The following is a 17416-nucleotide window of genomic DNA, read 5'->3' as shown; positions in this document are numbered from 1 at the left end:
CAAAAGACAATTCATTGATAATACATCTGAACCCTGTCCATTTTGGGATATAATATTTAAAGAGAACTAACCAGGATAGTCAGATCTAGAAAACATTGCTTAGCTAATAGCTGAAGACTGAAAGGAGGAAACATGCTTAGTTAGCATTAAATATTTCATCATGTAAGAAAGATCAATATTGTTCTGTTCTCTAGAGGAAGAACTGAAAGAGGAGAGGAAGGTATCAGAAGAGGGTTGGGATCAGTACAAAGAAGACTGCTATAGCCATTGAAGCTGATTCATTATGAGTTATTAGGTCTTGTCACTAGAGGAAATCTGCCAGATACATTGTAAAAAGTGATTCTGAATTTGGTATGTATAAGTACTGGTTTAGGTACTAAGATGCTATCCAGCTTTTTAAAGTCTTTGGTACTATTGTATTTTCACTTCAGGAAAGATGTCTAATGCAGCATTTGAATAGTAGATGTAATACAAAAAAGGTATGGTGTCATAGTAAATTGTAACAAAAAATTAAAACTTGGTGCGTGTGTGTAAACTTTCTGTGGGCATTGTATAAGCTCAATTACTGAGTCAATTATATGTCAGTTACTGGGCTAAGACTTTTTTGTATGTTACCTCATTTAGTCCTAACAGTTTAATGAGGTGAGGTGAGGTGAGGTGAGGTGAGGTGAGGTGAGGGTTGTCAGTCCCTTTTTCAAATTAAAGTTAGACCTATCAAAGTTTAGACTGTTAGTAAATAACAGACTACATATTACTGTGACTATCAATCTCCCCACACACTGAAGTCTACAGATGACACAACCCCAGTGTTCTCACATTCCTTACCTGCTCTTGAAACTCTATCGGTAAGTGATCTTGATGAATGATTCTTCATAATTTATAGACCACTTTGTCTACATATGTGTGGGTGTATATCTCTCTCTCACAGCAGTACAGTGTTCATATTCAGGCTTTCTCATAGTCACTTGGCTAGTGACAGAGTAAAAAAGTCAAACTTCTGTTTGTTGCTGGCAAGTATGTTTTCCCTATTATACTTACTCTTCCTAAGGGCTCTTGTATGTTTTGGGACCTGCTGCTGCTGCTTTCTATATAAGAACATTTTATGGTTTTCAGTACCTTCTTTAGCAGTTTATGTTCATTATGACTGTAGGCTGTAATAGCAGGGAGAGTGCTGTGCCTGATGTTTGTTGAGGACTTGTCATGATGCAGGTGCTATACCAGTCACTCTACATACAAAAGCTAATTGAACTCTTCTTGATCCATATAAAGCCAATAACAATATATCTTATTTATGAGGATGCTACATTTTTGAGAGGTTAAGTGATTTTCCCAGAATCGTGTACATGGATGGACCAAGATTTAAAACCAGTTCTTTCTGAGTCTCTGAATTAGATAACAGTACCTCGTTTATTTTTCACTAGTAGTTTGTTGACACTATATTAAATTTTATAGTATTCAGATTTCTATATAAAGGTAATAGGTTTTTCCCTTGAGATAGGTTGGCTGAGGTTGGATTTTGGTCAGAAATAACTAAAGCCCAAATGATTTTTACCCCCTTTTCTACTTTGCATCTACTACTATGTATATCCTAACTTGATTGAAAAAATACGAAATTTTTTCCCAACTTTTTTGTCCCATGGTTTATCCATAAGAACTTTATCAGTGGCTTTGGAATCCAAGCTTTTATAATTAGTTTGGGCTTTATTTTCTTCACTCCTAAGAAAAAAAAAGGCAAAGGAAAAAAACATTTCAAATTTTTCTCTGAATCATAGCTTTTTATGTTTTTTTGCCACCCCCCTCCACAACTGAGTTCACCACAGTATTTGTGCAATGCTCTTTTATTTTTTACTGTAGTCCACTAAAGTTCTGTCACACTCATTAAATTCTTAGTAGTAATCTAATGTATTTCAGTCCAGTTTGAAAAACAGTGAATTATTACCAGAATTTTCTTTTGTGCACAAAATTATATGTAGTGGTAATAATAATTAATATCTTTTGCGTATCTTGTACTGTGTGTTGCTTTAAGTACTTTTACATGTATTGTCTGTATTCTTCAATTTTTCAATTTTCCCAAATAAGTAAGGGGTTATTATTACGATTTCACAAATGAAGAAACAGCTATAGCTCTCACAGAATTTCCCGGGCAGTTAATTGTCAAGCCCATGTTCTGTCATGTTGTCATGTTGGTGTTCATTTTGGCAACCCTCACATTGGAATTGTTAGTATACCCTTGCTAGGTGTGTGCTCTTGATTGCCTTCTTACTACAAGTTCTTTCTCTTTTTTATTCTGTAACTTTCAATTTCTAAACTGGACTGTCTCCTGTGTTCAAATCCATATCCTGGTCTCTTCCTGAAGTCTCTGCCAGTGGGCATCCCAAATTAAGTATCTTTTGCCATTATTCGTGAATCATTATGATACATAGATACATGATCCAAGCACAGATGCCTGCTTGGTATTATTATCTGTACTGCCTTTCCGAATTAATGATCTCTCCATGTATTTCATCAGTAAGCAGCATTGTTTAAGGGTATGAGTATGCTAGTAGGACTTGGAACTTTAGGATCAACAAATTTTGGTGCAGATCCTTTCCCTAGCCATCATCCACAACAGATATAACCCTTTTGAGTATCATCGCAAAACAGGTTTAACAGAATTTGTTAGTTAATGTATTTAAATATAAAGTGTAAAATCAAAAGATATACTTGTCTAGTGTGCTCAGTTGTCTGTTGTTGCTTTACTACTGAAATCATAAATGAACATTAGCTCTGGTTTAGGCTTCATTAAAACATGATTTCCCTGAGCTTTTAATGGTCAGAGAAGTAGTTCCCATCTGTTGATCTTTCTTCCATGTATAAACTTTGCATCCCCTTTCTCTGTTTTAAGGTTACAGAGAAGGAAATACAACAATAATAGTCAATACATTTTTTAACTTTAGAATGGTTAGAATAAGCCTTTGAATCTAGAAAACTTAAATAAGGGACCAGGAAAATGAATAACTATAAGAAAGTGAAAATCAAAATCAACAAAAAACTATGAACCAGAGACACTTTTAGGGGGGCGGGGGCGGGAGGGGAGGGATTGGGGTCAGAATGGGGGGGCTGCAATTGTATGGGGAATATAACAATAAAATTTATAAAAAAAAATAAAAAAAAATAAGCCTTTGTAAAATGCGTACTATACATTTCATGCATTGTTGATATTTTCAGAATTTGTGTTTAAGTTGAAATATTTAAATGATTTCTTAGTTTATCTTTGGTTTATATAATGTAAGAGATTACTACTTCCTTTCTAATTTTTTTTTTTTTTTTTTTTAAATAGAGGCATGCTTTATTTATTTATTTGTTTGTTTGTTTGTTTATACATGCACTGGGTACAGTCAGAAGCGTGGGAGGGTGAGAGAATTCACCAGAGCCAGAGCGGGGAGCAGAGCAGGCAGAAGGACCGAAGTACACTGCTGAGGGGAGCAGCGGGCGGCAGGAGAGGTCTGCGCGCCATGTGGGACCCTCCTCCGGTGGCTGGGGAGCAGCCGGGGATCGAACCGGCGCCGCAGAGGCTGCGGGCAGCTTCGCAACCCAGCGCTCAACCGCTGCGCCACTGGGGAGGCCCCCTTTCTAATTTTTTAATTAGTATTCTCAGAAAATTTTCATTATAAAGAACATGACTTTATACATTGTAAAGAACCATGACTTTACTTTTTAAAGAATCCCCTTTTTCCATGAATTCCTGTGTTAATAATTTGTATTTCTTCCATATTCTGTATCTTAAATTATTTAGGGAACAGTTCTTCTTTTCTCTGCTTAAATAGTATCTGGTTCTTGTATTAATTTTCATATCTGGTGTTAATTTCCTTATCTGAAATTATTGTTATCTGTAGTTTCCTGGGGCGCTCCTGATTGTTGGAATTACTGTGATGATACTGTTGTGTCACTTTTATTCTTGACTAAATCAAATTGTAAATTTCAGTTTTACAATCACATTTAAAATTTTCGCCTGGTATAATGCATGTGTTTCTCCAAATAAGCCTTTGAACTATTTGAAACCCTCCAGAATCTGTGAGATTAAGATTGAGATTAGCAATAAGTAAGGCGTCATGCTATTGTCACTTTTAGTCCAGGAGCATGATGTGTTTGTTTCCATTCAAATCATCTTTGAGTTCTTCAGTGAAGTTTATTATAGGTTATAGGTATTATGTTTTCGTGTGTTTTTACCTTTTTTTTCTTTTGCTATTTTGAAGATGATCTTTTACCATTGTAGGTTTGTGGGAAGGCTCTTCATTTCTCTTTGCTAGCCAAATTGTTAAACTTAGTCCCAGGTGTTTGTTATTTAGGTAATAGATTGCAGATATCCTGTAAAAATAGGTAATTGATCTCTAATTTTTACCTTCAATTAAAATGTTTGCCCTTTTGTTTTTTTTAAGCTCTTTTCACTTATGGATATGAAACCTCCCATCTCTCGAGCCAAGATGATTCTTATCACGAAAGCTGCTATTAAAGCTATTAAGGTAAAAGCAAAATAAACACATTAAAGTTGAAAGATTTTGAAAATGTTATTGTTAAATTTATATTAGTTCAGGCCTAAATCGAAGAGCACTTTAGTTGCTGAAGATGTGTGATAATATATTTCACTTAAAATATCTTCAATAAATCAACTGAGTATTAATTTCAAGTTTATTTAAAGAAGAAAAAGTTACCTTCTGAAATGAATTGCTTACAAGATTACACCTAAATAAGTGACTCACTTTATAAACTAACTTGTTCTAGTTCCATTATTATCTCTGTCATACACTAATTTACAAAGGTTTATGGGTTAAAAAATCTAAGAAAAGCACATTGTGTTTGAGGGAATTTTTGTAGTTTTTAATTATAATTTTTGGATTTGTTAAGGTTTTTCAGTTGTGGACTGGTTATGTCTCATGTATCATTTATCTTGAAATTATTCAAATTGTGCAAATTTCAAGGTTACAAGTATTTTCTAATTACATTACAGAAAGTGTAAAAATATGTAAACTGGAGAGTAATTTTCTCTTAATTCTTTACAGCTTTATAAGCATGTAGTTCAGATAGTAGAAAAGTTCATCAAAAAGGTAATTATCCATTTCATTATTATCTCTTTTTGCTTGTGATCTGTGTTTGTGATTTGCTTTGTAAAAAAATAATTTGTGTGCTTCCTTCTGAAGCCATTCTGCAAAAAGTTGCCCCTAGAGGTTCTTTTTAATGGCTTTTTAATAGCAGTACTGTTGCTCGAGCACTTACTCGGAGATAGGCACTGAACAGGCGTTTCTTGTCTCCTGTTCAGGGCTCGTCCCTGAGCCTGATGTGCCTTCTCTGCTGTTTGCCCTGTCTACTCTGTTGACATTGAACTCGTCTTGAAGTATGCAAATAAAATCACTTTGTAAAAATTTTCCAGCTTTTCTCTGCCCTTACCATAATTACACCATTTTGGGGTTCTACAAATGTACATTGTCTCTTGACTGTGATTAGCACAAATCTTAGTAGAGGTCTGAGAACTCAGACTCTTAACGTGTTTATCTTCATCTTCTCCCCCAACCTGGAGTTGTGCCATGTAGTACATACTAAAGTGTGTGGAAATGTTTCTGATCCATGGCCTTTGGATACTGGCTGAGAGAGAGGATTTCAAGCTCAAATCCTAAACACATAAAAGGTGGTCACTAAAGATTTTCATGGAAATAAGTTACCTATATATATGCCATCCCAAATTAATGTAAATATTTACATTTGCATTTGCTCATTTTGTAAACACATGCATATTTATAAGAGAACAGAGAGATACTGATTAATGACCTCCTTTCCCCTCTAAATTTATCATAAAATCTGCAAAATACTCCATTGCATGATTTTCCCGTGATTTACTGAGCCAGTTCCCTGTTGACGTTTGAGTATTTCTGATATTTTTTACTTTTTAGACAACATTTCACTGGCTAGCCTTGTAGAAAAAAATAAGAACCTTAAGTATTTTCCTTACGGTAAATTTCTAGGTGTAGAATTGTTAGATCAAATAAAGTTTTGTTTTATTGCCAGATTAACTTCTGTAAGGTTGTACTACCAGAAATGTATGTAGATGTCTGTTTCTCTGTTCTTATTATCATGTCGATTTGCTACTTCAAAAACTATCTTTCCTTTGAATTTTTATTTCTCCGGTACTATAATTTAAGAGAATTAAAATTGATATGTTCTTAAAATTATCTTTTTTGATAATTTTAAAAGGTAAATTAATTTTGAGAAGGATGAGTTGACGTAGAGACTTTTATATGATGATTTGTGTAGAAGTGGCTTAGGGATTGGTAAAGTAGTATTGATTCTGGGTAGTTATGTGTGGGGAGGAGCGGATCAGAGAAAAGTAAAATATTGGGGATCTGAAGTATCAAGAGAGTGCTAGTAATGTATAGATCTGTGTGAAATTTGACACGCTTGAAATAGAAACAACCACTAGATAGAATTTCATAAGAGTGATGAGACCAAAGAGTATCAGATTATGATGTTGCATTTTTTATACTGATTTCACATCTTTATTTTTGTAGTGCAAGCCAGAATATAAGGTTCCAGGATTGTATGTAATCGACTCAATTGTACGACAGTCTCGTCATCAGTTTGGAACTGATAAAGATGTTTTTGGGCCAAGATTCTCTAAAAATATAACCGCCACATTCCAATATTTATATCTTTGTCCATCTGAAGATAAGGTATAATTATTTTTAAATTAAAACTTGTATTCTTTTGTTTTATCTTTATATTTAAATATATTCAAAATGTGTATTAGATATTTTAAGTCTACTGTTTTGGTCTGCTGTTTTACTACATAGAGTCAAGTAGTGGTCTTCTCATTTATTGGGAAGTTCTTCAGAATTGTACTGTTGAAATCTGAAAGGAGCACCATCTTACTTTAAAGAAGACATTCATTGTTGGAGTGATTGACTTGAGAAAAGAAATTCTGAAGTAGAGAAAGTCAGAAAGAGGAGACCAAAAATTGATGGCCTTTTTTTAGCATATAGAGCAAAAATGGTACTCATTAGCAGTCACATTATAATATTTAATTTCTTGTCTGTATAACTGATTTTACCATGTACTATAAAGGAAAATATTATAAACATAATAATTGAGTTCTAAAAGGTGGGAGAAATATTTAATATACTGTTAAGCCTACTCTGAATAGTAAGCGATAAAGATGTTTACAATAAACAGCTTATAAATTTGAGTGTCTGTATTAGTACAGTATTCTCGGAGAATTGCTTTTGTGGGATAAATACAACAAAAGAAAATGAAAAGAAAATTATTTCTTCAGTAGGAGGTGAATTACACACAAAACAGTCCACAAAACAACTTACCAATTACAGGCCAGTTTCTTAAATATTTACTGTTAAAATAGCCTGAAAAAATGTTTCTTTGCATCATTTGTTTCTGTAAGATATTTGTGTTTTTTCCCCCAGTGATGGTGTTTCTTTGTAACCATAAATAGAATATAATGAAAATTTCAGATATTTTATTAATATAAGATTTATTTTGATACACTAGGTTATATTCCTTTTTTTCCTTTTTGAAGAAATAGTAGCTTAACAGGTTGTATTTCTGATGATAATTATTTTCTGTTTACAAAATGGACTTAGTAAGGATTTATTACCAGGGGCCTCCTTGGTGGCACAGAGGTTAAAGTCTCAGTGCTATCAAGCTATCATCAGCCACTGGGGCGTGAGTTCGATCCCTTGCCAGGGAGCTAACCTACATAGCATCTCAGACCTCTCCTGTCTCGCCCGCTGCTCCCTTCAGCAGTGTATTTCAGTCGATCTGCCTGTTCTTCTCCCCACTCTGTCTCTGGTGACTCCTCTCATCCCCTGTTAGACCCCTGTTCTTGTATGCATAAATAAAAAAAAAATTTTTTTTTTTTTTGTTAAAAAAAGGATATATTACCATAGGGTGGCTTATTTCTCTTTTGTAAGAGGCAGTAATAAATTTTTGGCATGTTTATTGTATATTCATGTTTTCTCACACATAACAGAGTAAAATTGTTCGTGTGCTGAACCTTTGGCAAAAAAATGGAGTATTCAAAATTGAAATTATTCAGCCTCTTTTGGACATGGCAGCAGGAACCAGTAACACTGCCCCAGTAGCAGAAAATGTTACTAATAATGAAGGTATGGTAAAATGTATCCGTTGACTTAGAAATGGCATAGTTTTTGTACATGAAAAGTTTGGAGTCTGTTCATATTGCTGGAATTTTTCTGTAAGAGGAAAACTTGAATTTACCTCTGGGAGGTAATGGTTTTCTTTCCATAATTCTTTTTTCTAACAAAGTTATGCTTTTCTAGTACTCCAGCACCACAGTCTGTATTTGTTAAAACTGACTGGAATGTTAATTTTAGTAAAGAATCTTAATGGAATTTGAAAAGGAAAATTAAAAGCTTACAATTTAAAAAGAAAAACCTTAATGATGCACAATTCTTTTTTAGGTTCACCTCCGCCACCAGTTAAAGTTTCTTCTGAACCTCCCCAAGCCACTACAAACTCTGTACCAACTGTGCCACAGCTGCCCAGCTCTGATGCTTTTGCCGCTGTGGCCCAACTCTTCCAGACAACTCAAGGCCAACAGGTAAACAGCCTGTCGAAAGACTGGATTGTTTGCAATTGGATGCTATAGTCAGTTCCTACTTACAGCCCAAATCAGTACATTCAAGGGAGGAGATATTTCCACTTTGAACAGAAAAGCCTTCACTGGGAAAATAATAAATGGTATAAAGATAATAGGGAAAAGGTGAAAAGCAAGGTAAAAATATACTGAGAAGTAGCAGTAACACTGTGAAGACAACTTCAGAACTGCTGATAATGTTCTCAATTCTAGCGTTTTCAGTGGAGTTTGACATTTTTTAGATTGGAGATAATTTTTTTTGTATTTTTCTAGAAAATATTTACCTTGTTCACAATTCAGTGTGCTTTCTCTTCTTTTTGACCTACATTTTCTACTGTTGGCGTCATCAGCATACATTTCAGTCTTGAATAACTCCCATCGTATCCCTAATAATATTTATTCACTACAAATTTAGTCATTACTAAAAGATAGATTCTTTATTTTTATTTACTCTGTGCCTATGCTTTTTAAGTAACCTTAAGGTTTTTGCTTTTAGTAAATTAATTTTTGACACTATGATTATACTTAGTGGTTTATTTTTTCCATTATTTAAGCTTCAGCAGATCCTTCAGACTTTTCAACAGCCTCCAAAACCACAATCTCCTGCCATTGACAATGCTGTGATGGCTCAGGTTCAGGCTATCACAGCTCAGTTAAAGACAGCTCCTACACAAGCACCTGAACAAAAAGCTGCTTTCCCCCCACCTGAACAAAAAACTGCATTTGATAAGGTAAGCTTCTCACATAACTCCCCACCCCGATAGTTTATATGACTCAGCATAGAAAGTAAAAGTTACTCCTCTAGTTTCCCTGAATTGTTCATTTTGTTGTATTAGGGTTTGCGGGATTTCCCTCCTCATCATAACATTCATTAGCTTTCCTGGTTATAAATGTATTACATATACTAATTGCAAAAAAAAAAAAAAATTCCCATTTAAAAGGAAATATAAAGGAACATAAACAGAATGCTTATTAATCCCCATTCTTGGAGATAACTACCATGCCATTTTGCTGTGTTTTTCCAGAATTTCCTTGCTTTCTGTTTTCCTTTATTTGGTCATACTTTATGCTATTTTTAATTCACTTGTTTTCATCTTAATCTTCTTGTCTCTGTTGATAAGTTTAATAGATTTAGATTACATTTTTTACTGAGTGCTTATCAAGTATATTCTACTACATGGGTACATCACATTAAACCTAATTCTCTTACTGATAGACATTTAAACTGCTCTCTCCTTTTTGCCGTTAAACAACCTTACTATCTGTCTGTAATATGAGGATTTGGATTGGTTTGTTGTCTCCAACTGTTTTCTTAGGCCGTTGGTATGGTTAAGGGGCTGCCAATAAGGACATAGATAATTCCGAATATCCGTACAACCCAGAGCTTCCTGTTGAAATATTAACCCAAACAACTCCAGTCTTGTCTATTATTGGCTTATATATCTTGTCTATTACTGATTTTGAATATATGAAATTTCATTTTGTTGTATAGGTTTTACTAGCAAAAAACCCTGAAGTTTGAAAACCCTAGAGCTAAATGATACCTTTCCAGTTTTAATCATCTCCAAAGTTTGTTTCTTTCCAGCATTCTACTTAGAAGACATAGTAACTTTGTTGCTGGTAGTTCAAAGGAGAATGTGTACATTAAATAGTCATATCATAGTAATTTATGAATACTGATTAAAAGAAGGTGTATACCCTTATGGAAAGAAACATCATGCAGAGTTTTAAAGGGATTCCACTTTGCTTAGCGTAGATTCCTGTACTTTCTTTCCTATCTGTTGCCATGCACATATAAACATAAATTCTTAAGTATTGTGGCTTTATTAGTTTTCTCTTGTGATTAGGAAAGCCCTCCCCACCGGTATTTTTTTAATGTTATATTCTAGTAGTTTTTTATTTTTATTTATGTGTATCTCTTCAGTCCATCTAGAATCTTTTAAAATCTGGCTAAAATTTTTATGTTTTTGAAAATAGCTAGTTCTTGCTCAAGATTTTTATCATGCACTAAATTCCTGCTGTGGAATTTGGTGTCTCTGGGCACTACTCTGCCCCACTAATATATTTTTCATTTCTGCATTGTGACAATTTAAATATTAAGTACCTTACATACTGTTTCATTTTAAGTGTTGTTTTCCCCTCCCCCCCCCTTTTTTCTTTTTCAAATTTTCTTTGTCTACTTATGTGTGCACACACATGCTGAGGGAGTGGAGAGACTGACTGATTCTTCAGGAATTGCCTCCTGCAGTTGTGGAAGCTAGCAAATTGAAAATTTGTAGGGCAGATTGACAGATTCAAAATTCTGCTAAGAGTGTTAGAATTTTGAGTCTGAATTCTGCAAGATAATGTTTATTTGTTGTAGTCTTGAGAATTCTTCTTTAGGAATTTAACTCCTTGCTCTTAAGGCCTTCAATTGATTGGCTGAGGTTCATTCACATTATAGAGGGTATTTATTGAAAATCTTTAAGTGTTAGTTAGATTTTAAAAATACGTTCATCACAGTAAGTAGATTAATATTTGATCAAATGATTGGGCACCATAACCTAACTAAATTGACACAGTGACCCATCAAAGCATATTTTTCTGTATGAACTTTAGCATATATTTTAGAATTTATGTATTTATAGGTTAATTTAAGAAGTACCGATAAGTTTCTTTTATTGAATCTATTAAAATGTCGTTTTTCATAAGTCATGTACATTTCTCATTTATTCTTAAACATTTAGTCATTTTTCACGTTTAATGTTTTTTAAACATATTTTTTAAACATTATATTTATTATGTTTAATGTTTTTTAAACTTATCTGGTTTTTGATGCCATCATGAAAAACTTGATTTTTATTTTATCTTGTAAATGCTCACAGTATTAAACATTTGGTTTTCTAGTTGACGTGCCCAGATTTTCTAAGTGGCTGCGGATGTGCTGTTCCCTCTTCAACATCTTTGCCTGTTTCTTTTTATTATTGTGCTGGTGCCTGAGCTTCTAGGAAAAATGTTAAAAAATAGTAATTCTGGTGGCAGCCTTATCTGATTATTAATTTGAATTGTGATTCCTCCCAACATTGGTGAACCAATTACATCCTTTAGAAAAAGGAATTCTTGGGCCTCCCCGGTGGCGCAGTGGTTGAGCGCTGGGTTGCGAAGCTGCCCGCAGCCTCTGCAGTGCTGGTTCGATCCCCGGCTGCTCCCCGGCCACCGGAGGAGGGTCCCACATGGCGCGCAGACCTCTCCTGCCGCCCGCTGCTCCCCTCAGCAGTGTACTTTGTCAGTCTGCCTGTTCTGCTCCCCACTCTGGCTCTGGTGAATTCTCTCACCCTCCCGCGCTTCTCACTGTACCCAGTGCTTGCATAAATAAATAAATAAATAAATAAATAAATAAATAAATAAATCTTTAAAAAAAAAAAAAGAAAAAGGAATTCTTTGGTTCTGCGTTCACTAAAAAGGTCTCTTTTGGGCTAACCAGAAAGTTTTGGTAACAGCTTGTTAATTACATTATTCAGTGTGTAGCACTGTAAAATAATGATTGTAGTAATTTATTGTTTCCATGGGAGTTAAATAAGCTAATGTATGAGTCAACAAGGTGCCTGGATTATAGTGGACTGGAACACTCAGTTATAATAAAAACTTTGAATCGTCTGGCCTAGAATTACAAAGAAAGAACCACATGTGTTATCCAAATAAGGGAATGTCACTTCTTAATTCAGAAACCTGCTGTTCAGTAAAGTAAAACCATAATTTTTGGACATAACTATCACAGAATAACAAAAATTGAGGAAGTTAAGGTTGGAAATGCATGAGTGGAATGGGCACGGCCATGAGTGCTTGTTAGATGCAAGACTCTGAGGCCTTTGATGTCCAACAGACCAGCATCCACATCCTGACCCATTCCGTGACGGTGCAGTCTTGGTTATGAGTCTAATCAGCTGAGCGTTGTTTCCTTTTCGGTGAAGAGAAGAAACCATATCAACATTGCAGGCTTCTTATGTAGTCAACCAAAACGCAGCTACAGGTGTTTGATCTTTCTTTCTTTTTGAATAAACGTAATCTTAGTTTTAAATGACCCTTCCATTAGACTTACACTCTTGAGATGTACCCTGGTTCATTTTTTTGGTCTGTAAGAAAGCAGCATAGGTAGTAAGATTTCTTTGCGGCCCTGTAAATGCCAATCTCTCTCTCTCTCTCTCTCTTTTTTTTTTTTTTTTTTTAAAGATTTATTTATTTATGGGGGCCTCCCCGGTGGCACAGCGGTTGAGGGCTAGGTTGCGAAGCTGCCCGCAGCCTCCGCAACGCCGGTTCAATCCCAGGCTGCTCTCCGGCCACCGGAGGAGGGCCCCACATGGCGCACAGACCTCTCCTGCCACGCCCGCTGCTCCCCTCAGCAGTGTACTTTGGTCCTTTTGCCTGTTCTGCTCCCCGCTCTGGCTCTGGTGGATTCTCTCACCCTCCTGCGCTTCTGACTGTACCCAGTGCTTGTATAAATAAAATAAATCTTTTTAAAAAAAAATCTAACCAATCATTTAAAAAAAAAAGATTTATTTATTTATGCATACAAGAACTGGGGTACAGGGCTTCCCCGGTGGTGCAGCGGTTGAGCGCTGGGTTGTGAAGCTGCCCGTGGCCTCTGTGGCGCCAGTTCGATCCCCGGCTGCTCCCCGGCCACCGGAGGAGGGTCCCACATGGTGCGCAGACCCCTCCTGCCGCCCGCTGCTCCCCTCAGCAGTGTACTTCGGTCCTTCTGCCTGCTCTGCTCCCCGCTCTGGCTCTGGTGAATTCTCTCACCCTCCCGCGCTTCTGACTGTACCCAGTGCTTGTATAAACAAACAAACAAACAAATAAATAAATAAAACATGCCTCTATTAAAAAAAAATTTAAAAAAAAAAAAGAACTGGGGTACAGGCAAGAGGAGCGTGGTGTGAGAGGATTCACCAGAGACATTGGGGAACAGAACAGGAGGAATGACTGAAATACACTGCTGAGGGGAGCAGCGGGCGAGTCAGAAGAGATGTGCTGCTCCATGTGGGTAGCCCCCGGCTGGGGATCAAACTCGTGCTGCAGTGGCTGTGAGTGGTATCATGGGTTGCATTTCAACCCCTTGCGCCACCAGGGAGGCCCTCTTTTCTTTTTAATATTGGTACATTCTTAAGCAAGTAGTACGTGAACGCTTACTATAGGTATTTATAGTAGTTTGATAAAACATAAAACTGAAAGTGGAAAATTGCTATTTTAGTAAAATATTTATATTGCCAAATAATAAAAGACTAGTTACACTTGGAGAAGAAGGGCAGAATAAAAAATTACTTATTTTCCAAATGGCATTTGTGTAAAAATTGTTTGTGAACCCAAGTCCTAACAAGCATGTGGGGAAAATGAGGTTATTCATGACAGCATGATATTCTTGTTTTTGTTCATTGGATCACAATCGAAATTTCAAAATATGTACCTATTCCAGAAGCTACTTGATAGATTTGATTATGATGATGAGCCAGAAGCTGTGGAAGAATCAAAGAAAGAAGATGCTGCTGCTGCCATGGCACCTTCCGCCACGGCGCCTCCAGCAACTGTTGTCACCGTGCCCACAGGGGCAGCAGCGCCTGCTGCTTCCCCTCCACAGGCACCCTTGTAAGTTTTTCTTTTACTTCCTCAGCAGATACGGAGATAGGTCACTTGTGATATTTAGTAACAAAATCATTTTTCATATAACATCATTTTTTTAATTGTGATGTTTGGATTTTCTCCCAAAAGTGGAGGGGATCCTATTGGATTAACAACCAAAAATGATTTTTGTGTTGGGAATAATGCTAAAATATAGACAAATAAGATATAGTAAAATGTTGACTATTAATAACTCCTGGTAGTGTTCTTGTGTTTCTGTAGTATAAATGTGGCTGATAATGTTGGAAGTTTTGTGTTGGTAAAAATTTACTCACCTTTTTTTTAGTGGATTTCCTGGAGATGGCATGCAGCAGCCAGCATATACACAGCAGCAAACAATGGATCAGTTTCAACCTCGAATGATGGCAATACAGCAGGATCCAGTGCACCATCAGGTACAGTCACTTCTGGAGCAGACTATAGTGACTGAAAGTATATTCATGCCAGCATGGGTATGGATTGCACTTCATGGACACCATTATTTAGCTGTGTGATTGGTTAAGTAGTACTCCAGCTCCAGTAAAAGCTGTTGAGCACTTGTTTTGAGTTGCTTTTTGCTCTTACTAAAATAAAAATGCTAAATATTGCATGCTTGCAATTTAATAGGTAATTTAGTGAAAATCATTTAGAGCCTATGGTTGCATTGCAGAGAACCGATCTGTCGAGTTACACAGCTCTTTTCCTTGGGGGGTGTGTGTGTGTGTGTGTGTGTGTGTGTGTGTAAATGTGATATGATTAAATGCATTACAGGTCTTCAGCTATCAATATTCAGGGATATAGGGCCTCCCTGGTGGCGCAGGTGGTTGAGCACCACACCGTGAGGCTGTCTGCAGCCTCTGCAGCCTCTGCAGTGTGGGTTATATCCCAGCCGGCTGGCAAGAATCTCACACGGCGAAGCAGACCTCTGCTGTCTCTCTCGCTGCTCCCCTCAGCAGTGTATTTCTTTAGTCTGTCTATTCTGTTCCCTGCTCTGTCTCTGGTGAGTCTTCTCACCCTCCCACGCATCTGGACTGTACCCTGGTTCTTGTATAAAAATAAATAAATCTTAAAAAAAAAAAATATTCAGGGATATAGTTTGAATTCTTCAAAAAAAAAAAAAAGGCATAACACCAGAGATTTGCAACAAGCTAGTAGAAACTTATTGGTTGCATTTATTTTAGTAAATACCCTATAGACTGTAGTTTCCTAAACCTGACTACACATCTAATTATGGTGCCAGAGAGGGGTGTTTTTAAAAATACAAATCCTGGCCTTCCAGTGCTACAATCTAGAGGATCTGTTTTTTTTTTTTTTTTTTTTTTCCAGTACCCCTGTTCCACAAGAACAGGGGTACAGGAGAGATGCATGGGAGGGTGAGAGGATTCACCAGAGACAGAGTGGGGAACAGAATAGACAGACTGACGAAATACACTGCTGAGGGGAGCAGCGGGTACAACAGGAGAGGTCTGCTGCGCCATGTGGGAGGCCGACGGCCGGCATCGATCCAGCGCTGCAGAGGCTATGGACAGCTTCACAGCATGGTGCTCAACCGCCTGTGCCACCAAGGGAGGCCCTCCACTGTGTATTAATTCTGTTGTATAGCCATTCTTGGAAAGTACTTTATAGCATTAGTTTAGAAGTAGTACTAAGAAGTCTCTTCAGTATGTGTCCATTTTCTTAACTGTATTATTTGCTCAGTTCTTGTATACAAGTTTTCCCTGCAATTCAAAAGTGCCAATAGTTAAAATGGTATTAAGTGAAGAAACAATTACCGTTAATTTTATGGTAATATAAATTGGTTGTGGTTTGCTCTCATTACGTCATTTGAAACTCTAAATGTGGGCATGTTAGTTGAAACTCTTCTTGGAGTAAATTTTTTAAAATAAACCTAGAAATCAATACTTCTAGCCACTTGTCTTCCCAAAAGTCTTAGTTACCTTTAAAGTGAGAGACAGTTCTTCTTTCAGTTCAGTTTGTCACATTGCTTCCTCATATAAATAAAGGTATGTCTTTAATTATATAAAGCCAAACCTGTATATTTTCCTGTATATTTATAGTTACTGGATTTTTTTTACCTATGTACTTGGATATGTATGTTATTTGCAAAAGGTTGATACTTACAGAAATTGTTTAACTATATTTGCATATTATGGTAGTTTTTCCTTGACCAAAATTTGTTGCAGATAGCTTAGTTTTATACAAAGTAGAGACTTTCTAATTATTTTTGGTAGCTGTTACTTAAAATTTACATATATACTTTCTTTAAAAATGAAAGGTTCCACTTCCTCCTAATGGACAGATGCCAGGATTTGGCCTTCTTCCTACACCTCCATTTCCTCCCATGGCTCAACCTGTGATTCCTCCAACCCCTGCCGTACAGCAGCCTTTCCCAGCTTCTTTTCAAGCACAAAATGAACCACTTACACAGAAGGCACATCAGGTATGAAAACTTCATTCTTAGATTTTTGATTATCTTTTTGGCTACATAGACATATATGCAGATTACTACCTGTTTGTACTTTTCTTAAGAAATATTAACCCTCAGGCCTCCCTGGTGGCGCAGCGGTTGAGCGCTGGGTTGCGAAGCTGCCCGCAGCCTCTGTGGCAACTGTTCGATTCCCGGCTGCTCCCTGGCCACCGGAGGAGGGTCCCGCATGGCGCGCAGACCTCTCCTGCCGCCCGCTGCTCCCCTCAGCAGTGTACTTCGGTCCTTGTGCCTGCTCTGCTCCCCGCTCTGGCTCTGGTGAATTCTCTCACCCTCCTGCGCTTCTGACTGTACCCAGTGCATGTATAAACAAAAAACAAACAAATAAATAAATAAAAAAAAAAACATGCCTCAAAAAAAAAAGAAATATTAACCCTCTATACCCTGAGGTTTTCATTTGGAAGGTGGATGTAATTTTCACCAATTTCCATAGGGTTCTGTGAAGATTGAGATGGAGTACAGAATGCTTACCCTTTGTCTAGCTGACCAAATTAGATGATGGCTTATTAAAGCAGTATATCACATGAATTTTGAATTTCTAGAAGTAAGGAAGTTTTGCTTCTATTCTTGCAAAGCCATATGAACCATTTTTCTCCACTGATGGTCAGTTATTGTTTAGTAATTTGGCTTTAAGTAACCAAGAGAGAAGTGTTTCAGGGAAT

At 36.6% G+C, this 17416-nt stretch overlaps 1 protein-coding gene across 1 annotated transcript in view; it reads left to right on the top strand.

Annotated features, from left to right (window-relative positions):
• The window catches only part of SCAF4 (SR-related CTD associated factor 4), a gene marked incomplete at both ends in the record, with an annotated part of 52660 nt that overhangs the window by 13587 nt on the left and 21657 nt on the right, over positions 1 to 17416 (top strand). Inside the window, 9 exons of the mRNA XM_084231936.1 lie at positions 4419 to 4502; positions 5040 to 5084; positions 6540 to 6701; positions 8012 to 8147; positions 8463 to 8602; positions 9193 to 9369; positions 14088 to 14257; positions 14577 to 14685; positions 16545 to 16709. Of these exons, the coding sequence (XP_084088062.1) occupies positions 4419 to 4502; positions 5040 to 5084; positions 6540 to 6701; positions 8012 to 8147; positions 8463 to 8602; positions 9193 to 9369; positions 14088 to 14257; positions 14577 to 14685; positions 16545 to 16709 (1188 nt within the window). The remainder of the gene's footprint in view (positions 1 to 4418; positions 4503 to 5039; positions 5085 to 6539; positions 6702 to 8011; positions 8148 to 8462; positions 8603 to 9192; positions 9370 to 14087; positions 14258 to 14576; positions 14686 to 16544; positions 16710 to 17416) is intronic.

Source organism: Talpa europaea (assembly GCF_964194135.1).
Source record: "Talpa europaea genome assembly, chromosome: 4".
Lineage (NCBI taxonomy): Eukaryota > Metazoa > Chordata > Mammalia > Eulipotyphla > Talpidae > Talpa > Talpa europaea.
This window is presented reverse-complemented; position numbering and strand designations above follow the sequence as displayed.